Below are 25,745 nucleotides of genomic sequence, written 5' to 3'. Positions count from 1 at the left end.
CCTCTTATGACCTGATTAGACTTTGTCTAAAAATCCAGTGACTGCGACAGGTCTGGAGAATGATAATGATAACATTAATAATAATAATAGTGACAATAATGATGATGATAATTGTAATAATAATGATAATAATATTAATAATAACAAAAATAGACATAATATTATTATTAATAATAATAATAATAATAATAATAATAATAATAATAATAATAATAATAATAATAATAATAATAATAATAATAATAATAATAATAAAATAATAGTAAGATAATAATAACAACAACAATGCTAAATAAAGGATGAAATAGCTTTAGGGTTTAGGAGGGACCTGTGCAACATGTGTCATTTGATTAAAAAATTCTTGTGACCACTAGCCGTAATGAAGCCAAGAAACAGCGTCAGTGGTGGGTCGTTAGGAATTAATCGAGATTAGCCTAATCCTCTTTATTTGAATTAAAATCGCACCCTAAACAAGATCTGATCGTCTTGAAAGAAATACGAATGATAATGTTTATATCTTATTAAGAATAATAAGATTTTTATCTTATATTTGCCGCTTGGTGATTTCATTCATCTTGTAACTTTCAGTAAGAAGTGTTCACAATGCGTCCAAGAATACGACTATAAATCGTACATATTCATATTTCATTCTGTTACAAATAATTACCTTATGTGGAAGTAAATTCTAATTTCATACGCATCATACTCCTAACTGGTTTGGATTAAATAATTATTGGCTCTAAGATATATTTTTTTCCAAGCTTAGCCTTTCAAAAGTCTTGGCAATCGCTTCAAATCAAAGATAATTTTTTTTTATATATTTCTGTTGTCAGATGTACTTAATGATATTCAAATCTCCATCGCGTCTCGTGGCATAGCCAATTATGGATCGATAGATTCACTGCTACCGTCCCTAGCAATCCAATAGATTACAGATATAGCATGAAATACAATACCACTCTAGTCGTTTGTTCATTTAAGCCTCTTTCATGACCTTTCAGACACGTCCGGAGTGACCCAGAGGCAGGAACTGGAGAGCGTGACTGTGCTCTAGTGACATTTCTCTTGTAACTGTTTGGTAGTGTTAATACAGTCTTTTATTCATTGTGTTGGCGTATTGAAAGCTGAGCAGTTCAACTAAATATGTTTAGTGAAGTTAAAACAAAAATAACGGCTCCGATTCTTATAAATTTGTTTGTGTTTCGCAGTATATTCACAGTACTCTACAAAAAATTAAGTGGTTCGCATTTCTTTGCAGTGCAGTGCGTTTGTAAGTGTAATAGTTCTCCCAGAATGTTACATTCATTCCATAGGAACCAGCTCATTCAGACACATTCAATATGAAGGTAAGTGTGACAGAAAGAAATTCACTTTGTATGTTAATGTAGATTTTGACTGAACTCTTAACTGATTAAAGTACCGTAGGCATTCAGGGTTAATCCAATAGTTAACTCCCAACTTTCTACTTGACAGTTGTCCGGCACATCAGAATAAAAGTGGTCAAAACTATATAGGAATGTTGGGTTTTGAGATGTAGCCTAAAAATAAAATCTAAAATAGTGTGTATTTATTGGAATAATCACATATATATGAGATGCACTCTTAAATTGAGTTACTTTAAGTATCCCTTGAATGTCATTTTGGATTGGCGAATGTAAACAAAGATGTCGAAATCAAGAACGTCTTCTTGTTTTAATTGTTTTTATCTTATTTAACACAAGCCCCCCAAAGAAGACATGCAGGGGTTACACAGCCGCAACACTTCCTCACATTCAGGTATGAAATTTATAGAGTTTTAGTGTATTTTTTAGTCTGGACATGGTGTGTCCAATTAATTGCTTGCGCAGCCTCAGGCAAGGGTGTGATGCGGGTAATATAATCGGGTGACCACGGTTTCTCCTTGGTCAAGTCGGTTTGGATAAGTGGGACGCGCTCTAGAAAAATAGACTATGATCAATGTCAAACAACATATTATGTAATGATGTATGCAAGGGTCGTAGTTGTTTCTTCCGTGTCTAAGAGTTACATGATTTCAAATTTAGTAGCATTGGTTAGGTTGAATGATAGCACCAATTGAAAAATATATATATAGATGACATAGAAATATTTTGTATAATTCCAAAGGCCTTATAATTTCTTAATACAGGAGGACATAATTTTGTTTCATATTCATGATATTGGAGTAATAAATAGCAGTGTTCTTGATGTTTTTAGATACTTAAAAATATATCTATTTATAATATTTCTTGGTACATTTTCTCTGTCCCACATGCAGGACATACATTTACTATGCATTATTACATGGCCACAAATCAATGAAACTGCATGTTCAGGAATACTTAACTATGCATTTTTAAGGCTATTCATGGCAAGCTCTTTCTGATGTTCTGACGAGCATGATCTACTTTACTCTGCCCTTCTGGTGCCTCCATTCCATCCTTCTTATTTAATACTTATTTTTTCTTAAACATTGGAGATTTTGTTATTTGTGACATTTTTCTAGTGAAAATAATTCAATATAAAGTAGTAAATTTGTTTAGAGAGAAAAAATTAAGTCTTGCATGTGAGGGAAAAATAAGGCGGTAGTTTCATGTTAAGTATGAGTGTTCTTGGGTTTGGTATGGGGACCAAGTTCTGGCTTCTTGAAGCTGCACCTTCAGATAGAAATGTTAGTGCTTGATAGGTATTTGAGAAATGAGCTGAAGATAGGTATTATTTCAGCTTTTGAGTATTTTCAGGACTGCCTTATGCAAATTTCCAGATCATGTACTGACATGCATCCATTCTCAGACTCAGCAACCATGTTCACAGACATAGTGTATGTTATGACCTCTCCGAAACTGAATTATGATGGAGAACATGGATTGCCCACATCAGTATGATAAATAATATGTAGGAGTTATCATGGCTGACATGGTTAAACTCCTTTAAAAAGTGTTGTTGGACTAACCTTTTCTACTGTCCTAGATTTGGTGCACTGTGCTCATAAAAAGTTGTCGAGAATGTGTTACCAGAATCAATCAATCTGCTGTCCGGGTTCCCTCTCACATGATATCTGCAGTCCCCAGGGAACTGGGTATGGCTACTGGTTCTCCACATATACTCAGTGAAGAGATTTTTTACAGAATGGAAATTGGATGTATTTCAGTAGGCCAGATTATGCTAGGTACTTAGAAAACCATGAAGACACGAACTATTCAAAGATTTTTAGTAAGACAGGGATGAGTGAGGTTGGTTGATGAATAAATATAAGCATTGAAAGTGGGGCTTTAGTAATAAGGCAAGTATTGGCAATTTTTCCAAGAAAAAAGGAATGAGCTCAGGTTTAGAAAAAAAAAAGTGAATTAATTTTAAAACTTTAGAGACTTTGGAATACAGAGGAACATTTCCAGAGGTTCAGCTCCATTTTAGGGATGGAACTCTTCCAGCATTTACTATCTTCCTAGGATAGTCAGGTCAGAACTGATGTCACTGGGATCCTGCTGGACACTAGCATGACCAAGGTTCACATTTAAATGAATCATGAACAACTCGACCTTTTCTTTTGAATCATAAACAAGGAGACCACCAGGAGAATGCAGAGGAGGCAAGGAAGGTAACACTCCAAAGATGGATGATTTCAAGGTCAAGCACAACTCATGGGGATTTGAGGCATTCAACGTTGTCTCATTCACAGAAGCGCGAAAGTTTCTTTCAGCGGCGGTGTAAGTCTGCTCCACGGAATTGTGGGCCTGAAAGTACTATACCACTCTTCCTCTGCTCAGCAGGAAGCAGTATCCCCCAGCAATTTTTTTTATCATGCACTTATATATGTATTATTGTTTTTAATTATTATTTATGCACAATAGTATATCATTGAGACAGTATTCCCCAACTACATTTTTTATTGTGCACATATATATTTATTATTGTTTTTATTATTATTATTATTATTTATGCACAATTTTGCTTCATCAAAACTCGATTGCCTTCATGCCAAGCACTTATATATACAATACAGATGTTCCTTAGATGACCTACATATAAAATTCTTTGTTCATTTTTTATATACTGTTTGTATACATATACCAAAAGGACCTTTCCCCAATATAAAGGGATGACCAGCCAAGGCATGCACACATCCTTCACATGAAAGTGCTTATATACCTAAATCATTTCAGCTTACCCTGGTCCATCGTAGTAGCTATGTATAGTTTTCCATTAGCTATATGTTTGAAGCTTGTTTTTGTTAATCCAATCAGCTCAGTTGAATTCAGTTATATATGCTGTTGGATCAATCTAACCCAGTTATATTCCTTAGTTTTTTTTTATACATTTATTTTTTATTCATATATATATATATATATATGTTTTTATTTATATATATAAATATATATTAACTTTTCACTGCTGTTCATAAATTGTGTATTTGTTCTGACTGCTGTCAGGCAGTCTAATAGCATTTCAGCAAACTTTGCAAAGTAAAAGGGTTAGGTGATAGATTACCATACATTCACATTGTTTCCTGTTAGTAGTAGGAATTGCCTGGCAAAAGCCAAACTATAAAATACAAGTTTCATTCAACAGTGAAAATAGTTAATTATCTTTGCTTTGGGTAGTTTTCATGTCCCACATCTCTTTGAGACAGTGATGCTCTTCACTAAGTTAATGTTTGCTGATATCAAATGATTTACTTTAGTTGAGGGAGTGCTACCATTGTATGCATGTGTGTGTGATTCACCATGGTGATTAACCATGGTCTTAGATCACGTGTTGGACTCGTGATCGACAGCTATTTCCCTCCTGGAAGAGAGCTCAGAGCTCATATATGATTGATCTATTGGTAATGCTGTGACCTTACACACACACACATACACAAGAGTTGGAGTAACAACTTGCAGTGTAGCAATACTGAAATTTTTTCAGCCGTGGGTGGGATACGAACCTGGACTGCCATAGTGGCGGCAGCGGACACTACCACTGCACCATGCGAGTGTGTCTTTGTATATGTCTGTGTACACATATACATGGACACACGTACATACCAAAGGTCTCTTCTTCAGAGGAGTCAAAGCACATGCCCACCTCATACACATTAAAACTGACTTAACGCCCCCCTCATACATCAACATCTCATGGATGAAGGGTTGTCCCCTGTCCTCTGTCACTCCATGGTGAAGATCTATAAACTGATATGGTCACACTAATAACAGATTTTGTTCTAAGTAACTTACGATGATTCTGTTCTGTTGAAGAAGCATCACTGTGGGAAAGGGTAGATACACATATTTTTCTGTTTACAAGACTCTAGTAGATGGTGTATAATCCCCAAAAGATTTATGTGTTTTTATTTATTCCCCGACACATTGAACACATTTCATAACATTGGAGTATTGATTTAATGATTTTTCATATTTGAGGTCAATGTGAATACATACATGGATTTGTGATTTTTATTATGTGAGAATGAAGTACTGGTCATTTATTTGGATTTAATTATCCTGTCTGTGTTCATCTGCATATTTCAGGGCTGAGGTAGGTACTCTTGGTGCCCAGTACCCACTCTTTCTCGAATTTTGGATGTCTTAATGTTTTCATGATTTGAATTGAATTCACTTATTGGTGTTTTGATGAGATGATATGAACTACCATATATATATATATATATATATATATATATATATATATATATATATATATATATATATATATATATATATATATATATATATATATATATATATATATATATATTTCCAATCATATCAACCTCTATGAAATGAATGGTTATACATTTAGAAAAGGACTGATGATGGGTATCTACTAGTGGTGGTCCTATAAGATGGACAACATAAAGAATCATCACCCTGCTGCCCCTATTCAAAACTTGTCAACCACCTCACTTCTATCCAGAAATGCATCCCCAAGGGATTGTCATTCAGTCCCTGGCACTGTCAACTTCAACTATATTTCCTCCACCTTTTCATACAAGGAGAGCTAACAACTAGTGTCGGCTCCACCCCAACTGCTTTTAGCCAATGACATGAAAACAGTTGCACACAGATACAACACAAACAACACTCCAGAATTTTTTCCCAGAGAGATCTATGGGAGAGCCTAAGGACTGTTGCCAACCATTGCAGGAATGTGGGGTTCCAGTCAGTGAAATTTGAAGTAGCAATTATTATTATCAGTTAGAAATTATGAACGTTTCTTTGCAGGGAGTATGACGGAGAGAAAGTTCACAAGGGGCTTGAGCAAGCCAGGTATGGCTGCTCAAGTCCGAGAGAATGTATCACAAGCAGTCAAGGCAACAGCTACACAGGTAATTATTTTTTTTATTTTTTCCACTGTACTATTTTTGTATATTCATGTTAATACTCATTCACTTGTATATCATAGTGGTTTTTGATATTTGCCTTTGCTTTTCATTTGTTGCTGTATTAGTAATTTCTATATATTTCATTTCTCTCCAAGGTTCGACCCAGGATTGTTGACCCCTTAGATTTTGAAGAATTTGTAAGCAAGAATAAGGTTATGCTAAACAATGACCCATTACGAGAATTAGTTATTTATCCAGCAGATGATATGACCGTAAGTTTGGTTTTTACTGAATTATGTTTTACCCTTCTGTGTAGTACAGTATTCCCTGTATCCTTTCTGTAGTAAAGTGTATGTGGACTACAATGGACATGATTGTATGTATGCAAAAGGAACATAATATATGTTCTAAAGCCCATAACATTCCATGAATTATGACCATGAAATATTGTAGTGCACCTGTGATAGGAAACTCCTAGGAAAGCTTTAAAGTTGAATTTGCAGTAATTTGTATTCTTCACAAATTAGTTTGTGCTTTCTGTGCCTCTTATGGAAGTATTTATTACAGCATTCTGTAATTCCCTGTGAAAACCGCACACTGCACTCCATGGCAGCCGTTTTACTTGAGAAAGAAGTGAATAACCCCTTAGTAAGCCAGTGCCTGGCCACCTATTCTCAGAATCTCACTACACTCACCTTCAAATACCATGCATATTCTGGTTCCTACTTGCAACTGCCAAGGTAATTTGTTAATTTGTAGAGGCTTGGAGGTACAACTAACTTTTTTTTTTATTAATTCTGTTAATCTGTTATCGTAGTTGACTATTTAAGGCAAGTTTGTAGATGTAAGAGTACATACAGTTTGATTTGCATAAGACTTGCATTGTTGTTGACATAATAATAGTAGTGGTATGTCATGATAATGTTACTACCTTGAAACAAAAGGATGTAGATAATTCATAGTTTCTTCCTTTGTAGTTCAGACTAAGGTTATTAAATTTGAACTAGAAGATTTAAATTTTACATTGGATTTAGATGACCTCCCTCCTATTAAACAACATAAAAAGTAATTTCAAGAACCTTTGATAGCTCAGGATCAGTAGTCTTACTTCACATGCAACTAACCAAAGTTCAGATTCCAAGGTGAAACAAAATGGCATGCTGGTAGTTGGGCTTTATAATTCCTATGTAAGTTTGCTCCCTGTCAGACACACCTGATGCCTCACACACACACACACACACAAACACAGAGAACGAGGTGACTTGTTGACCATCTTCAGAATTATGAGAGGTATGGAAGTCCTTGATAGAGAAGACTTACTAAATTGGGATAAGAGAATCACAAGAGGACATGGAAGGAAGCTCAAAAAGGACAGTCATAGAAGAGACCTGAAAAAGAACAGCTTACCCCACAGAGTGGTGGATGTATGGAACATATTAGACAAAACAATAGTGTGTGCAAAAACAATACACAAATTTAAGAGTAAATTAGACATGGTGAGATACAGAGACTGGACACCACGAGCATGGGTCCCCTTTCCGTAAAATACAGCTATGTAAATACAGACACACACTGACAGGCACACCTGCTTTGGAAACCAAACCCATTACAAAAGCAAATGAGAAGAAAGTCTTCAGAGTGTTGACTAAAGACAACCTGTCACCTGACAGATTGTGGGAGAGACATACGGACTACTGCAGAAGATTAAAGTGGTATTCCACCATATGGATGAAGAGATGATGAAAAAAACTCATCAGAACTCTGATACGTCCCAACACAGAGTGAAGGATATAAGCAAGATTGAGAGAATACAAAGGGCAGCAATCAAACTGGTCCTGCCTGGCAGATAAACCATATGAGGAAAGACAAATAGTATTTGGTCTGCTAAGTTTGAAAGATCGAAGAGAAAGTAGTGACATGATTACAGTATTCAGGTCACTAAAGGAGATAGATTGCATTGATAGAAGAGATCTCAAGATTAAAGATGGGAGGGCTTTAAGAGGTCATGGAAGTAAATTAAGAAAGACCATATGTTGCAGGGATATGAAGAAATACAATTTTTCATAAAGATGCTTAAATATGTGGAATAGTTTAGAAGGTGATATAGCCCAAACTCAAACAATACATGAGTTCAAATCTTAATATGATAATTAGAAATCAAAGATATAGAATTAAGTTGGAACTATACATGAATTTGAGTCTAGGTATGTTAAAAAATCAGAGAATAGGAGATGGGACCTAACGAGCATTGATTCTTTCCTGTATACTACAATTAGATAAATACACACACACACACACACACACACATACAAAGCAACGACAAAGATGGCCCCAACACTTTCAAAATTGACATATGAACAAAGATTGGCAAAACTGGAACTACCACCCTGGAACAAAGAAGAGAAAGAGGAAATCTATTGGCCATTTATAGGATCATGAAAGGCATGGAAGTCCTTGACAGAGAAGATTTATTAAAATGGGATAAAAGAAAACCAAGGGGACATGAAAAGAAACTCAAAAAGGATAGTTATAGGAGAGATCTGAAAAAAAACAGTTTTTCACACAGAATGGTGGATGTCTGCAACAAATTGGATGAAACCATAGTGTGTGCAAACACCATACAAGAATTTAAGAAGAAACTAGATGTGAGATACAAAGATGGGTCACTATGAGCATAGCTACCCTTCCCACATAATACAACTAGGTAAAATACGCAAAGTTAGTCCCACACCTTCCTATCATATGCACACTATTCTTACACAAAAGTCTTCTGTGAGGGTGAGTCATGCCATTGTGGCAGAGAACATAGCCACAGCCTAAGGTTTTGTATTGAAGTGATGTTTATCCATGGTATCATGTGACAAACTGCAAATAACTAACCAACAGCAGTTTGAATCTTTGCTTTGTGATTTCAGACTTCCCAGAATAGATGAGTTAAAAGAACAGCTATATGAAGTGGACACAGATATTGAACAAGGAGATTTGGTGAGTTACTTTGTAGTGTTTTCAGAGTGATTGATATTTAGTCTCATTAATGTGCTCTTATGATTTATTCTTATTTAATTTTTTTCTTCTAACAGGCTATTTTGACCAATGGAGAAAATGTTATAAAAAAAGGATATCTTTTGAAAGGACCAGAGAGTGGCAATGAAAAGATTTTTAGTAATTTTTCTTCCAAAACATTTAAGAGGAGATTTGCATGTTTAAGGTAATAGATACATAAATGATGTCGGTCAAATCAAGTGCATGCTAAGCCTGACATTTGCATGATTTATTCTGTGTCAGATTAGTTACAAGAATGGAGATATTTGTTTTTCAAAGATTGGTTACGAAAAGCTTATTATATTTACATTTTTTTGTGTATAACAATTTTTTTTTATTCCTTGGTACTCAGACAAGAAGTTGATGGAACTTATCTGCTGGAGTTCCACAAGGATGAACGAAAGCACGACCCTAAGGGAACAATTGTTATGGATTTTTGTACACAGATTGTTAAGGTAGTAATAGAAATCCCTGTTCGAACTTTGTCGTATGACTGTTCATTCACAATAGAATTTAGAAGACTAAAATTCTTTACCTTCAAGAACTTAACTATAGCAGAAGCAGTATTATATTAGCTAAGCTTATGTTTGCTGAAATCGTCTTTGTTTCTTAGTTTAAGAGCCAATTTTGTTTTTCTTTTAACATTCTTCAACTGCTTCTAGGTGTGGATTGAGTGAAACAACAGGCTTATGACTGCATGCTACTAACATTCAGGTGACCAACTAATGGCCTGATAAGCTGCTAATTGTAACCTAGTAAGACTTTGGGGATAGATAAAGCTTATAAATGTTTGTCTTTGCTTTTATGTCTTGATTGGTTTTTATGATCTTCATCAATATATTTGATCAAGACTGTTGACAATTATATATGTGTGCTGACAGTACGTACATATGTATACATAATGCATATGGCAAGGGAGAAAGCAAGACAGATGTTAGTGGAGAATGGTTGCAAATGGATGATAAATTGAAGTGGCCCTGAGGGATTTCTCCTTCTCTTCTCTATTTATGGACAAGAGGACAAGGAGGGAAGGTTACCATGTAAATGAAGCAGTAGGGGTTAACCAGCTTCAGCTGTTGGGCCTTGCTGTGGAGATGCTGTATTTAACTTCCTTGTGCTGCCCTTCCCCTTTTTTCTCATTCACCTGTTTCATTGAAATCGATTAATTTTTTCCACACTACTGCTTGGCACTGCACCTAACTGACATCTCCTTTTTCTTTGTCATATTCCTCCCCCCGCAAAGTTTGTGCGAGTGAATTACAGTGTTGTGTGGAATTTTAAGTATTACACTATGATATACTGAATTGTTATTATTGTATATGTACATGGTGAAAAAGGATTTGGGAGAGAGGGTTGATGAAAGAATATTAGGATGGTTTGGACACATGGAAAGAATGAGTGAAGAAAGACTAGTAAAAGAGGTATGGAAGGCAGATGTGGAGGGAGTGAACATGAGGGGACGTCCTAGGATGAGGTGGATGGATGGGGTGAAGGGGGCTTTGGGGAAGAGGGGAATGTCTGTTGAGGAAGGAAGGGAGAGGACGGAAGACAGAGGTGAGTGGAGAATGGTTGTATATGGATGATGTTGTGACTGCATGGGGAAAAATGGGCGGGGGGGTGGGGTAGTGTGTGTGAGTGAGTTTTGACGCAGCCCGAAGGGATTTCTCCCCGTCCTCTCCTTATATGCAAGGGGGGACGGAGAGGGGGGGTCGCCGATTAAATGAAGCGGCCTTGCTGTGGATGTGCTGTGTCCTGCGACACTGCTTCTGACCCAGGGCGGTGGGCAGGGTGCAGGGATGACCCGTCATCCAGGAGGTGCTCAGATGAGAGGAAGGGTGGGAGGGGTGTGGAGTGTATTTAGGGATGAAATGGGTGGGAGTGTTTTTATGCCTTTCCCTTTTTGGCTACCTCCCTTGGAAGGGGGAAAAAGCCTTGGTATATGTATGTACATGTTGTGTGATAATGTGAAAATATTTTTTCATTTCAGGTTTGAAATATATATACTATGGAATTCTGTATGTAAGAGTGTGTTGGTATACCTTTAGAGATATTTTATTAGGTATAGAAAAAGGAGCAAATGTTATTTTATCAGGTTTTTGTGGCTGTATAGCCATTTTACAAGGAGCTACAAACTTGCAGTTTTTCTAGTTTTGTGTTGGTCTCTGTCCTCAAATCCTTGTTATATTTATGATAGTTTTAGTTGGAAATGTTCATAGTTGCAGATACACCCAAACTGATACCATTGTTTGTCAAGAAAACAGAAATATGATGCCAGCAACTAGTGACATCATGTGGAAATTTGCTAGGAGTTTTTTACCTACCAATTATTATTATTATTATTATTATTATTATTATTATTATTATTATTTTTCTTCTTCAAAATTCATATTGTTTGCTACAATTTTTATTGTATCATAATTTGTACACCCAACAGAATCCTAGACGTGGAAAGTGCTGTTTTGAATTGCATTTAAGTGAGGGCAGCAAATCCCTTCTTCTGTCCGCGGAGAGCGAATCTGACCTGGAAGATTGGATTGACAAGCTAACGAGGGTTATTCATGCTGATAAGATCCATGAAGAATCCAGAACAGAACGAGGTATGGCTAAGAATCATCATCATCATCATCATATCTTATTGTGCCAAAATTGTAACCATTGCAGAGCAGTGTCATTCACTTCCTTAAGGTCTTGGTCAGGGCAGTGAGGACCCAAGGTTAAGAGTCATAAAAGGTAACAATACAGTGGGAAAGCGTGTCATCAGGAGACCTTTTGGTTGGTAATGAGGTTAGGTGCAGAATGGTAAATATGTTGATGGGTAATTGAATGGATAAATAAATAAATAGTCAAACAGTAGATTGACAACTTTGAATGCAGAATGATAAATATGTTAATGGATAAATGAATAAACAATTAAGTAAATACTCAGAGAAAGAGTTAATTGATTATTTTGTTGAAGTCCTTAAAAACCAGAGAACTCACAACAGATTCCCATTGTAATATTTCAACCCTCCAAAAATTTCTCCTTTACTCCCCTGTGACTTTATTTTCCTTATTTTACAGTAGATGTGTGGCAAAGGTGTGAGGAAAATAGAAAAATAGATTAGTAAATGATAGACTAGAACCTGTGCTAAGAATTCTGATTTTTATTCTAGGTGAATCCCCTCCTTTAAGCAATTACGGAACCCTGAGAGGGCTTGAGCACAGCCTCAACCCGCAGCTCATCAAGTATGCACATGAAACTGACTTCTCAATTGCTCAAGCACGACGTGATGGAAGATATCAGCTCTTCACATGTTATGCAGCCTTACCGGTAATGTCATGTGCCCTTACTTGTTAAACTTCACAAAATGGAGTTCATGGGCAATGACTGATACAGTAATCCCTCCCATGTCCAGACTAATTGCACCACAGGGTGTTCAGATTTCGGGAGTATTTGGGTACAAGTAGTGGGAAAAAAATCAAATCAAATCAAATCCTAAATGAGCTGGAATATTTGGGTTAGGGGCTCCTTCTTCTTTTTTTTTTTTCTTTTTTTTTTCTCCAGTCTCCCTTTATAATGGGGATTAATTCCTTTATTTATGTATGTGTATTTAAGAAACTTTCCAGTAAAGGAGCAACTAAACATTTGTATATATATATACATTAAAGAAGAAAAGTGATTAGTACATACATGTACTAAAATGTGCTTTCCCCCTTATAAGGGGGTTGCCCAGGCAAGACATCCAACCATATTTTCTAATTAGTGACTTTTGTTTATAGCGAGGTGATAGTGAGATTGGAACAGTTGAGTTCCGCGATGAAAGTTTGGTGTGGCCATATAAAGAGAAGTTTGGTTTGCGCTTTAGACTTCATTGTGAGAGTGTACGCTTCAAACTCCAAGTTCCTATCGATTCTCCAGATGGTCCCATGTCACAGGTATTATTGTTTTTATGAATATTACAAGTTTTCAAAGTTGAATTATGTTCCAATATGACCCTTCATCCACTAAGTGTTTAAGATAGGATTTTTTTAATGGGTTTTAAAGTATTTTGAGTGTATGAAGTGGGAATTTGCCTTAATTCTGTGATCCCATATAGAGAGGAAGGAGTCTGGTGTGTATGTGTGTGTATATATATATATATATATATATATATATATATATATATATATATATATATTATATATATATATATATATATATATATATATATTTATTATTTTTCTTGTCTCCAACAGCTTGAGCCCTATCTAACATCAGTTGCTCTTTATGATGTATGCAGAGGCTGCAAAATCTCTGAAGATTTCCATTTTGACCTTAATAGTCCCATAACAAGGAATCTCATAAATCGTAAAGGTAACCGTCGTTCAGAAGAAATAAAGGATGGACCAGGTAGCTGCTTAGGTTTGATGCTTGCTGGTGTTCCTGAAGAATGGATTGCATATCCTAAGCAGGCAAGTAACATATCCTAGCTTTAAATATATATATATATATATATATATATATATATATATTATATATATATATATATATATATATATATATATATATATATATATATATATATATATTTTTTTCCTCCCCCTTAAAGTGGACCATTTCACGTGGACCCATCGATCAGATAATTTCAGTACTGTATTTGTTATAGTTTTAATGTACCAGGAATGAGTATGTAATTCTCACATAGTGCTTCATCTGACATTTTTGTTGGCATTTGACATTTTCATACAAAAAAAAATCATAATCATTATGTGTCTTCTCTTAGTTATAGAAATGGTAAAGAAAGGTTGTAAGAATTTAGTAAGGAAAAGTGCTTATACTATGTTTATATGTACTTGGATATAGGGCTATGTGCCTTTTTCCCTAATGGTTTCAACCTGGAAATATCATCATGGATTTTGCTGTAACTATAGTTGGACAATTTAATTTATCTAATGGGGGAACCTAGGATTTAAGGAGTCGGTTTAAGCTCATGTTAAGACCAGGGGCCTTCCTATCACTACCCATTAGCCAGAATAGAATATGTAAAGTGTCACTTTAATGGTTTCAGTCTTGGAGGAACCTGCCAATGGTATTGGTTCAGATTAAACTGAAGATGATTTATATTGATATTTGAGCTCGCTGGCTGAGCGGGTTAGGGCGTCGTTACTTGCAGCGAAGGTCGAGGTGAGGGCAGTTCGAATCCTGCCACTGGCAAAGTTGAACCAAGGGCGTGGTTCAATAAATTACACACTACAAAGCCCTCTGTGAGGGGTACCATCCTAGCCTCCCGATAGAGGGGTGGGTGGGGGGAGTGTGTGACGTTAAACCACATCATATTGTAAATATGACTCATGATCACTCTTCTTCCTTCTTCACCAGGCGGTACTAAGTGTGATGAGGCCACACAATGATGTCTTCTTAGTTGTTAAAATCGAAAAGGTGCTCCAGGGACCAATCAGCCAGGCTGCAGAACCCTACTGTAAAAATATGGATTGCAAATCAACACAGAAATTGCAAAAGATCATCAAAACATGTTGTCAAAGGTAAATAATATATTTCCTCCACAATGAAAAATTGAAATTGTGTGTGAATGATGTGAGACTAAGAATGAGTACTTATTGCATTCTGCCTTTTTCTCTCTCTCTCTCTCTCTCTCTCTCTCTCTCTCTCTCTCTCTCTCTCTCTCTCTCTCTCTCTCTCTCTCTCTCTCTCTCTCTCTCTCTCTCTCTCTCTCTCTCTCTCCTCCAAGAACTCGAAAACTGACCTGAAGTCTAGTGCATCTAATCTCCCTATATATAGTTTATCTCCTAAGTGGGGATTAAATTTGAATGCTTCTCTTTGTTTTAGATACTTGGGTGCAAATGTGGCAGGAAAAGGTGGAGGTAGAATGTAGATTGAGAGAAGCGAGTAAATGCCTTGGTGGATTAAAAAGTGTAATGAGGAATAGACATTTGGGAATGGATGCTAAGAGTAGACTATATGAAGGAGTGATTGTGCCAACAGCACTGTATGGGGCAGAAACATGGAACATAAGAGAGGAAGAGAGAAGGAGTTTGAATGTGTTTGAGTTGAGGTGTCTGAGAAGTATGATGGGGGTTACTAGGCTAGATAGAGTGAGAAATGAGGAGGTGAGGAGGAGAACAGGGGTGGAAAGGGGGTTGGGAGATAGGGTTGATGAAAGAGTATTAGGATGGTTTGGACACATGGAAAGAATGAGTGAAGAAAGACTAGTAAAAGAGGTATGGAAGGCAGATGTGGAGTGAGTGAACATGAAGGGACGCCCTAGGATGAGGTGGATGGATAGGGTGAAGGGGGCTTTGGGGAAGAGGGGAATGTCTGTTGAGGAAGGACGGGAGGGGACAGAAGACAGGGGTGAATGGAGAATGGTTGTATATGGATGATGTTGTGATGCATGAGGTGGAATGGGCAGGAGGATGGGGGGTGAGGTAGTATGTGTGAGCAAATTTTGACGCAGCCCGAAGGGATTTCTCCCCATCTTCTCCTTTTATGCATGGGGGGACGGAGGGGGGTCGCCGATGTAATGAAGCGGCCTTGCTGTGGATGTGCTGTGTCTTGTGACACTGCTTCTGACCCAGGGCAGTGGACAAGGTGCAGGGATGACCCATCATCCAGGAGGTGCTAAGATGAGAGGGAGGGTGGAGGGGTGTGGAGTGTATTCAGGGATGGAATGGGTGGGAATGATTTTATGCCTTTTCCTTTTTGGCTACCTCCCTTGTAAGGGTGAAAAAGCCTTGGTATATGTATGTATGCTTCTCTGTATTCTATAACAGTTTCCCTCCCTCTCCCTCCCACCCCCCCTCTCTCTCCCTCTCTCTTTCTCTCTCTCTCTCTCTCTCTCTCTCTCTCTCTCTCTCTCTCTCAAGTTACTTCATTTTGAGAGAAATGGGATTCAATTCAATAATAATAATATAAAGAAAAATTATGTCTTTTAACCCATAAGAGAAGAGTGATTGTTCTTAAATTGTTTTGTTCCAGACTTGGGGAATATCGGATGCCATTTGCCTGGTGTGCCAGACAAGTATTCAAAAATAATGGTGAGCTTGATACTGTGTCAGAGTTCTCTCCAATATATCGCTGTGAAGAAAAGAGGTTGAGTGAAAGTGAACTTATTCGAATGTTGAGCGACTTCCGAAAACCCGAAAAGATGAATAAATTAACAGTAATTCCAGGCAGTGTAAATATGACCATCATGCCCATGGAAGTTACAACACCCAGTAAGTACAATTTATCTGCAATAGATGTTTAGTAGGGCTGAGTAAACTAAAGATGAATTTATATTGCTTTGAAAAAGAAAAGGAATAGGTAAATGTTTATGTACAAAAATTATATATCTTTTTTAATTAAAAAAAAAATCATGTACTCTTTTTCTTAATATGATTTCCATTTTCTCTAGATTCAGTGACACCTTCCCTTGAACCTGTCAACCCATTTCCCAATCCACCGACCCACGAGCCCACTGTAGAAGTGCAAGAGTTCATTAGCTCGGATATTGATGACATCCACCCTCATGTCAACTACAGGAACAACCTTTATGTGTACCCACGATTCCTCAACTACGATAATCAGAAAACCTTTGGACGTGCCAGAAATATAGTTTGCAATATCGAATTGCGTGATAGTGATACAGAAAACGCTCAACCTATCAAGGCAATCTATGGCCCGCCAAGTACGGGAATCTTGACCACGCATGCCTCCACAAATGTCCTCCATCACACGACCTTTCCAGAGTGGGGAGATGAAGTCAAAATTATGCTCCCCCACTACCTGACACCCAGCCATCATCTTCTCATGACCTTCTCCCACATTGCCATCGAGGCTGCCAAGGCAGGCAAGAAGGATGTACCTGTAGAAACGATTGTGGGCTATGCATGGCTGCCATTGTTGAGCAAAGGTCGTATCAACTTGGAGGAACAGACTCTTCCAGTTGCTGCACATCTCCCTGCAAAATACCTCACGATTGAACCTCTTGGCCTTGGAAAAGGAGTAAGTATTTCTTCTTCTCCTCCTCCTCATCCTCCTCCTCCTCTACCATAGTTAGCAGTGGTCTTTATATCCTCCCATAGATCAATCTGCAAAGAAAGATTTGATTGTTGTCTTTGCTGTATTAGTGTGGGTCTCTTTGTATGTTACTGAATTACAGGAGGATGAGGAGGAAGGGAGTAATTTACAGTTGTCAGCTTTCCTGTTGTTCTACCTATATATATAAATAGGGTTTTTTCCCTATTAACAGGGATGTAGCCAAAGTCAAAAGACTTATACCCACTCCCACCCATTTCATTCCCAACCATTCCACTCTCATCCTCTACACTTTCCTCCCTCTCATTTTAGCTCCTCATTCCTTTTGTTAAAAAAAAAGAAATAATGATAATACATACATATACTAAAGGCTTTTTCCCCCTTACAAGGGAGGAAGCCAAAGTCAAAGGCATAAATCCACTCTCACCCATTTCATCCCCACATACTCCACTCCCATTCACCACCTCTTTCTCCCAATTTTCTTGGTTCCTCCTGGATGACGGGTCATCCAAGCATCTTGCCCACTGCCCTGGGTCAGAAGTAATGCAGAAAAAGAGAGGACAGGGAGAAATCCCTTCAGGCTGTGTCAAAATATCATTCACACATGATCCCTCTCCCACCATCCCCCACCCACCCCCTTCTGTGCATCAAAATCTTGATCAATGAAGACCCTGTATAGGTTGGATTCTGTCCCTCTTCAAAAGAAAATGGTGGAGGGTTTACTGCCTCTGAAGCTGCTATGGTAGTGAAGATGCCAACTCCTTTATTTGAAGGGCAACCATTCACTTGAATAAATTTGCCTTCCATTAACCAGGAAAAAATGTTAAAAGCATCATGTTCAAAGACTTGTGGTGGATTGAAAAATAAATCCATATTGTGTGAAGTCCCACATAACATTGCCATCTATTTCCAGTTTGCAGGTCCTGAGGTTCGGTGGGTGGACAGTCAGAAGAACGTGTTTCGGGTGTCTCTCAGGCTTGTGTCCACAGTACTGTCAGGCGACCAGCACCTCCATAACTTTTTTCACTCCAGTTCAAGTCTCATTCCACCAGACATGTTAGGGTCAAGTTCGCGGCCTTCATCGTTGACTGGAACACCGAGAACATCACCTCAGCCTGTGGACCTGGACATGATCAAGCACCTAAAGGTTAGTTTCTACAGTGCACATAAATTTATGTGGGGCTCACCCCTTGCAGCAGTATATTTATGGCCAAAATAAGATCGCATTTTCTGAGGTGAAATTATGTAAATAGAAAGTATCTGGTAACCCCCTGCTGCCACGCCAGGCTGGCAGAGCAGAACGAGAGGGGAGAACCCAACCAGTCACTCCCATGCTGCCCTGGGATAGGTAACCCCTCTCTTTGGGGTCTTGTTTTTTTCACACTGGTTTTCTTAATTTCCTTAAGGGCTGTATTGTTGCCATGGTATCTACAAAAGAATTATCTAAAGAAGTAATTGCTCTAATCATTAAACTAAAGAAGACAGGCCATGGAACTAAAGAAATCAGTGAAATGTTGAAGGTGGGCAACTCCACATTCAAGAAATACATGGTGCGATTTTGGGGGTGAGGAGGGCTGGAGATATCCAGAAGCCTATGACAGGGCATCCAGAGAACACTTCTCCAAGGGCTTTGAACATCATAAAGAGTACTTTTAGAGTCAGATCCACAAACAACAGCAAAATATCTTCTAAGGATGCCCTGTTGTAGGTTTCTGGGGTGGAATTTCCAGCCCTTCTCCCTCCAGAAATTGTATTTCTTGACTATGAACTTGGCCATTTTGTTGATTTCTTTAGTTCCATAGCCTGCCTTCTTTAGTCCAATGTCTTGGGCAATTACTTCTTTATTAATTCCTTTGGAGGTGCTATGGTAATGATACAGCCCCAGGAAATGAAGAAAACTGGTGTAAAAAAAGGCAAGGTCCCAAAGTGAGGGGTTGACTGTGCATCATCTTCCTACGGCAACATTGGAACAACTGGTTGGGTTTTCCCTCACACTCCACTCTGCCAGCCCAGTGTGACAGCAGGGGGTTATCAGATACTTCCTATTTACATAATTTTAACTCAGAAAATGCCATCATACTTTTGCCAGAACTATGCAGCTGCAAAGGGTAGGGGCCACATACATACATACATATATATACATACCAAAGCTTTTTTCCCCCTTACAAGGGAGGTAGCCAAAAAAGAAAAGGCATAAAATCATTCCCACCCATTCCATCCCTGAATACATGCCCCACCCCTCCACCCTCCCTCTTATCTTAGCACCTCCTGGATGACGGGTCATCCCTGCACCTTGTCCACTGCCCTGGGTCAGAAGCAGTGTCGCAAGACACAGCACATCCACAGCAAGGCCGCTGCATTAAATCAGCGACCCCCCCCCTCTCCGTCCCCCCATGCATAAAAGGAGAAGACGGGGAGAAATCCCTTCAGGCTGCGTCAAATTTTGCTCATACATACTACCTCACCCCCCATCCCCGCCCATTCCACCTCATGCATCACAACATCATCTATATACAACCATTCTCTATTCACCCGTCTTCTGTCCTCTCCCGTCCTTCCTCAACAGACATTCCCCTCTTCCCCAAAGCCCCCTTCACCCCATCCATCCACCTCATCCTAGGACGTCCCCTCATGTTCACTTCCTCCACATCTGCCTTCCATACCTCTTTTACTAGTCTTTCTTCACTCATTCTTTCCACATACTTTTGACAAATATTGTAAATATGAAAACTAGGATTTCTCCATTGCAGGGTCTTACAGCCGGAGCTGGCTTAACCATACCACTTCATATTATAGTCAAAAAATAAATAAATGAATAAATAGATAAATATTCCTTAAAAATTTACAGAGCAGACAAGAACATTCTTTCGGGCCTCATCATTTCTTCATTTATTTAGTCTCTCTATTCACATGAATAGATATTTTCCATAATTTTTTATAAGATGAATATAAAGTAATATGAAATTAAAATCTTTAGTGATCAAAATTAGGAAATGGAATAGAAAATTCCTTTGAAATACAGTTTAAAATAATAGTTATATTTTTGTATCTTTCCAGGCTCTTCATGCAATAGAAGTCAGCAATGTAATTTCTTTCCTACCCACCCTTATGAATCAACTACTTTGTGTTTTGCTCATGGGAGGGGAGGAAATTGCCACATATTCCACCAGAGTGCTCGTCCACATAATAGATCAGCTGTACGAGAAAGGGCGTGATGATATCCTGCTCACATATAATAAGGTAATTTTATTTCATTTTTGGATGCTCACTGGTAAAGCAGATTAGAGCATTGCTGCTTGTGGCAGAGGTTAAGGTGATGGTAATTCAAACCCTGCCGCCAGCAAGTTGGACCAAGGGCATGATTCATTAAATTTCACTCTACAAAGTCCTCTTTAAGGGGACCATCGTAGCCTCCTGATATGGGGAGTCTGTAACATTAAATTGACTTTATTATTATTATTATTATTTTTTTTTTTAAATTATATATATATATATATATATATATATATATATATTGGAAATGTGACCATTTTTTTTTACCTATATCAACATGTAATTGTATCATTTGAAGGATGTATAAATCTTTGGTGGTGAATGAGAGCTAGAGATTAACTAAGGAAAATGTGGGTAGAGGATCTGAATCTATACAGGCTTGTGTTTAGGTTCTATAACAAGTAAAAATGTGCATGGGGGGACACAGTGATTTGGAAAATAGTAGCTTAAGACAACAGCTTGTTCCATGAGAAGGTTGTACTGGGAATGGAGTTATGAAGAAAGATGTTGCTTAATTTTGATTATGCTGTTTAATCAGACCTTTTTGTGAACAAGTAGTAGAGCTTGTGGAAAGGTTAGGTGGATGTTTGTACTTGCCCACTTTCCTTATAAGGGGGGAAATGCCTTTTGGTATATATGTATTTTATAATTATTTTTATGTTATATTTAAGCTCAATGGCTGAGTAGGCTAGGGTATCATTAGTTGTGGCAAAGGTCGAGGGGATGGTGGTTCGAACCCTCCCACTGCCACCAGCGAAGTTGAACCAAGGGCATGGTTCATTAAATTCCACACTACAAAGTCCTCTGTGTATGAGCAAAATTTGATGCAGCCCGAAGGGATTTCTCCCCGTCTTCTCCTGTTATGCATGGGGGGATGGAGAGGGGGGGTCACCGATTTAATGAAACGGCCTTGCTGTGGATGTGCTGTGACTTGTGACACTGCCTCTGACCCAGGGTAGTGGACAAGGTGCAGGGATGACCTGTCATCCAGGAGGTGCTAAGATAAGAGGGAGGGTGGAGGGTAGTGGAGTGTATTTAGGGATGGAATGGGTGGGAATGATTTTATGCCTTTTTCTTTTTGGCTACCTCCCTTGTAAGGGTGAAAAAGCCTTGGTATATGTATGTATGTACAAAGTCCTCTGTGAGGGGCACTGTCATCGCCCTCCGATAGGGGGGAGTTTGTGACATTAAGCCATATCATAATAATTTTTTATTTATTTATTAATTTACTTATATTTTCTTGCCAGTATATGATGAGCCTGTCGTCCCATGGGCGCAAGACTGTACATGAGGAACTTTGTCGTTCCCTTGTGCAACTGCTGCAGCCATCTCACATGGATCAGCTTTTAGCTAACAAGGTGTTACGCCACGCCCATTTCTTCTTCGCATTTATCACTCGATCAATGGCCATCCACCTCCTCACTACTGCCAGAGTCAAGGTCAGTACATTATATCGTTGAACATTAGTTATGTCTAAGAAAAAATATTATTAGAATTTCAACCTTTTGTCAGTTGATGAATATATTTTGTCCTGACAGATGCTAAATGATTTTATTCCACTAAAGAGTAGGTTAAGGAATGAAAATAACTGGTTATGAAGACTTTCAGTCAGGATCACTGCCTTCATTTGAATGAAAAAGTCAAACAAAAAATATATATATGAAATATATCAAGATGTTATACAGGCAAATAATATATGAAAGTTGTCTTGAAAATCCCTTGTAATATTACTGATACACAAGAATTGATTTAGACTAGCAGACAGTCTTTTCATATTGGCCATGGCTTACATTGACATCTGGGCAGAGTATTATGTGATTTTTATCAATAGTTATTTTTGTCTCAGTTATCTGTAGCCCAAAGCTGTAATCCTGAAGAAGTAAGCTTTATAAAGGGACTTTAGTTTTTTGCCCTTATGCCCTTTGCACCTTGAACCCCTTTATCAGGCTGCGGCCACTGTAAAAATTTATTAAAGTAGTCTGGCAGCAATGATTATTAATAAATTTGGTGCCCAGTAAAGGGTTGAGGTAATCATAACCCTGTATTGTACTTATGGTACACTTTAGATAAATAGAATTATCAGGCAACAGTGGAAGAAGTCAGTGAGGTGCCATTGCCTGATATTGGCTTAACCTGTAGATACTTGACTGTTTTTGCACATTTGGCAAGTAATAAACCTGTAGACAGACCAGTGATGAGTATCTGCAAGACAGGTGACTGAGAAAGTCGTCTTCCTGTCATCCATCTTCAAAGTCCATCAACACCCTTGCCTCCGTCAGGAGATGCTGCCCTGAGAACCTGACACACGGTCTCTGGATTGGGCCCAGGATCTCTCTCTCTCTCTGTTAACTTCTGCTGTATCTCCTCAATTTTCCACATAAAGAAAGGTGAAAATGGGTGACAGCTTCCCTCCTGTTATTACTGTGAACCAGTAACTTAGAAATAGTTTCACTCCAATACAACATTTCATCTCAAAGAGATCTATGGGAGGGCCTGGGGACCATTGCCAGCCACTTAAAGGCTGCAGGTTTCCAGTTGGTAAAACTCGAAGCAACAGTTATTACCAACTAGCCTGTAGAGATTTTGTGTTTTATGCTTATTTTTCATGATGACTGTTCTTCAAAGGTAGACAGATTTAATCATTCTTGAAAGTAGTTGCTGTTGTAATGATTTTTTTTTTTTTTTTTTTTTTTTTTAATACTTGAAAATATTTACCATATCTGAGTGGTAGACGAACTATTGCAAACCTGCATCAGTGTCCATTATTATATTTTCATAAGCTACCATGCTTCCCTATGCATACATTTTTCTTATTGTTGCTTCTACATTATTATCATTACTTTGTGCAGTGCAACCATTTTAGCAAAGAAACACTTAAGACGGAATATCCACAATATTTTGTATTATCTGTATGTTTGTTGTTAAGGTGAAATATATATTCATATTTTCTCTACTTGAAATACACCCAAATTGGTGTAAAACTGCTATACATACTTATTGTTAAATTTTACTTCCTTGCTAACTGTGTAGTCTGCTAATTCTGGAAGATTTACTTGATATTTTTGCTTTGCATGCCTTATGAATATGCTTGCTGTCTTGGGAAAGAGCCAGATATTTGATGATTACATATCAGAATTTAGAATGTTGATATTTAGTCAGAAAATACTTTTATATATCCTATACGTAATTTTGAAAATAATATTCAGTGTGCTCAAAGATTCACTGCAAAGCTGAAATTATTGTAATTTTTTTTATCTATTTTACACACCAGTTAATTTAATGTTGGAGTTACTATTTTAGACCATTGGCTTCTCCTCAGATGGTACGTAATGAAAGATTTAGCGAGGAATTCCAGGCGGAGGTGAGAGCAGTGGTAGAACAAGTCACTCTTCATATTGTGCGGCGATACAAAGAACAGCCAGTTGAAGCGCGGGCAGCTAACACAGCTCTTGCTCATTTCCTAAAGGTTAGTTACTTAAAAGTTTAAGTGAAACTGTGTTGTTTATTTTGAAAATTTCATTAAGACTTTGAATAAAAGCTTCTGAAAGCGACCCAAATGGAACATACTGGAACAAATACCATTTTGGGAAGAATTGTTTATCGAGTGTTAGTTGTCATATACATGCAAACCAAGGACCCTTTTACCTCTTTTAGAGGGGATTGCCAGGGCTGTGGCCAGGAATTAAATTTTGGAAGGGCTAATCATGCTTTGAGGGGGGCTGCTGCTGCTGTACTGTGCCCACACTCACACACATATATATAATCGTTGATAATATTTGATATGCCTGTAGTGATAGCTACAATTTTATATTTGATGTATATAAATTGTGTATAACAAATTCTCCATAAACTTAGGTTATCATTTTGTAAGTTTTCTGGTGTAGTGTATTAATAATACTTTTGAGTAAAAATCAATTTTGGGGGGCTAAGCCCCCCATAGCCCCCCCCCCCTTTAACTATAGCCTTAGGGATTTCCTTGTCAAAACACACACCCAGTATAATGAATACTAATTGCATAGGTTATTAAAAAAAAAAGGAAGTTTTCTGTGTTTAAAAAGACAAACTATTTATCTTGCAGCGCTGCCTTAGTATGATGGATCGAGGATATGTCTTCGGACTCATCAAATTGTACCTGGAACACTTCAACCCCGGTGATCACATAGTCCTGCACAACTACAAATTTACTCTTTTGCGGGTTGTGTGCTCCCACGAGCACTTCATTCCCCTCAACCTTCCGCTATTCAACACACCCATCAAATCAGACCCTAAGAAACCAAAATTAAGGCCTGGTAAGTTTTTTTTCCATTATCACTATTAATATTATTTTATTTATTTTTTCAATCTTTATTTTATGATTATTTTTCTTATTTATTTATATGCAAGGGGGGACGGAGAGGGGTGTCGCTGATTAAATGAAGCGGCCTTGCTGTGGATGTGCTGTGTCTTGCGACACTGCTTCTGACCCAGGGCGGTGGGCAAGGTGCAGGGATGACCCATCATCCAGGAGGTGCTCAGATGAGAGGGAGGGTGGGAGGGGTGTGGAGTGTATTTAGGGATGAAATGGGTGGGAGTGTTTTTATGCCTTTCCCTTTTTGGCTACCTCCCTTGAAAGGGGGAAAAAGCCTTGGTATATGTATGTATGTATGTATTTAGAATTTATTTAGATTAGTAAAAGAAGTGTAGAAGTTAATAGAGTGAACATAAGGGGACAACCAAGGATCAAATGGATGGAAGGATGGGGAAAAAGGGGCGTTGAGAAAGAGGGGGATGTCTGTTGAGGAAGGAAGGGAGAAGGCAGAAGATAGGGATAAATGGAGAATGGTTGTGTATGGATGATGTTGTGATGCATGGAAGGAAGTGGGTGGGGAATCCCCCCATTCCCCACCCACTTCCTTCCATGCATCACAACATCATGAGGAATAAACATATATGAATCTTCTAGTGTATATGTATGATTAAACATAACCACCCTTTTCATAAGGGAGACTGTCATTTGTATCAGTATGTTCAGAAGTTATGTTTATTATTAGATTAATTTTTAGTTGGGATGGTTTGGGCACATGGAAAGAATGAGTGAAGAAAGTTTAGTAAAAGAGGTGTAGAGGGCAGAGGTGGAAGGAGTGAACATGAGGA

At 38.0% G+C, this 25,745-nt stretch overlaps 1 protein-coding gene across 7 annotated transcripts in view; it reads left to right on the top strand.

The window, feature by feature from the left end:
• The window catches only part of Ziz (dedicator of cytokinesis protein Ziz), a 69,490-nt gene that overhangs the window by 1,943 nt on the left and 41,802 nt on the right, over positions 1-25,745 (top strand). For 2 of the 7 annotated variants that reach the window (XM_076205837.1, XM_076205836.1), the window contains exons 1-19: positions 3,559-3,704; positions 6,201-6,304; positions 6,457-6,573; positions 6,869-7,041; positions 9,217-9,286; positions 9,382-9,509; positions 9,696-9,798; positions 11,778-11,940; positions 12,496-12,653; positions 13,103-13,258; positions 13,559-13,774; positions 14,682-14,845; positions 16,299-16,537; positions 16,717-17,306; positions 18,253-18,486; positions 20,397-20,579; positions 21,860-22,051; positions 23,932-24,078; positions 24,691-24,901. In XM_076205837.1, the coding sequence (XP_076061952.1) occupies positions 3,614-3,704; positions 6,201-6,304; positions 6,457-6,573; positions 6,869-7,041; positions 9,217-9,286; positions 9,382-9,509; positions 9,696-9,798; positions 11,778-11,940; positions 12,496-12,653; positions 13,103-13,258; positions 13,559-13,774; positions 14,682-14,845; positions 16,299-16,537; positions 16,717-17,306; positions 18,253-18,486; positions 20,397-20,579; positions 21,860-22,051; positions 23,932-24,078; positions 24,691-24,901 (3,439 nt within the window). In that variant the 5' untranslated portion in view covers positions 3,559-3,613. Of the gene's footprint in view, positions 1-1,019; positions 1,079-1,258; positions 1,347-1,721; positions 1,777-3,558; positions 3,705-6,200; positions 6,305-6,456; positions 6,574-6,868; positions 7,042-9,216; positions 9,287-9,381; positions 9,510-9,695; positions 9,799-11,777; positions 11,941-12,495; positions 12,654-13,102; positions 13,259-13,558; positions 13,775-14,681; positions 14,846-16,298; positions 16,538-16,716; positions 17,307-18,252; positions 18,487-20,396; positions 20,580-21,859; positions 22,052-23,931; positions 24,079-24,690; positions 24,902-25,745 lie in introns of those variants that run through there. The other 5 variants (XM_076205842.1, XM_076205843.1, XM_076205840.1 and 2 more) reach the window with 4 other exon arrangements.

The sequence above is a fragment of the Oratosquilla oratoria genome, chromosome 22 (genome assembly GCF_046742065.1).
Source record: "Oratosquilla oratoria isolate Oo_2021 chromosome 22, ASM4674206v1, whole genome shotgun sequence".
Lineage (NCBI taxonomy): Eukaryota > Metazoa > Arthropoda > Malacostraca > Stomatopoda > Squillidae > Oratosquilla > Oratosquilla oratoria.
Note: the sequence above shows the minus strand (reverse complement) of the source record. Positions and strands in the feature narration are given on the sequence as shown.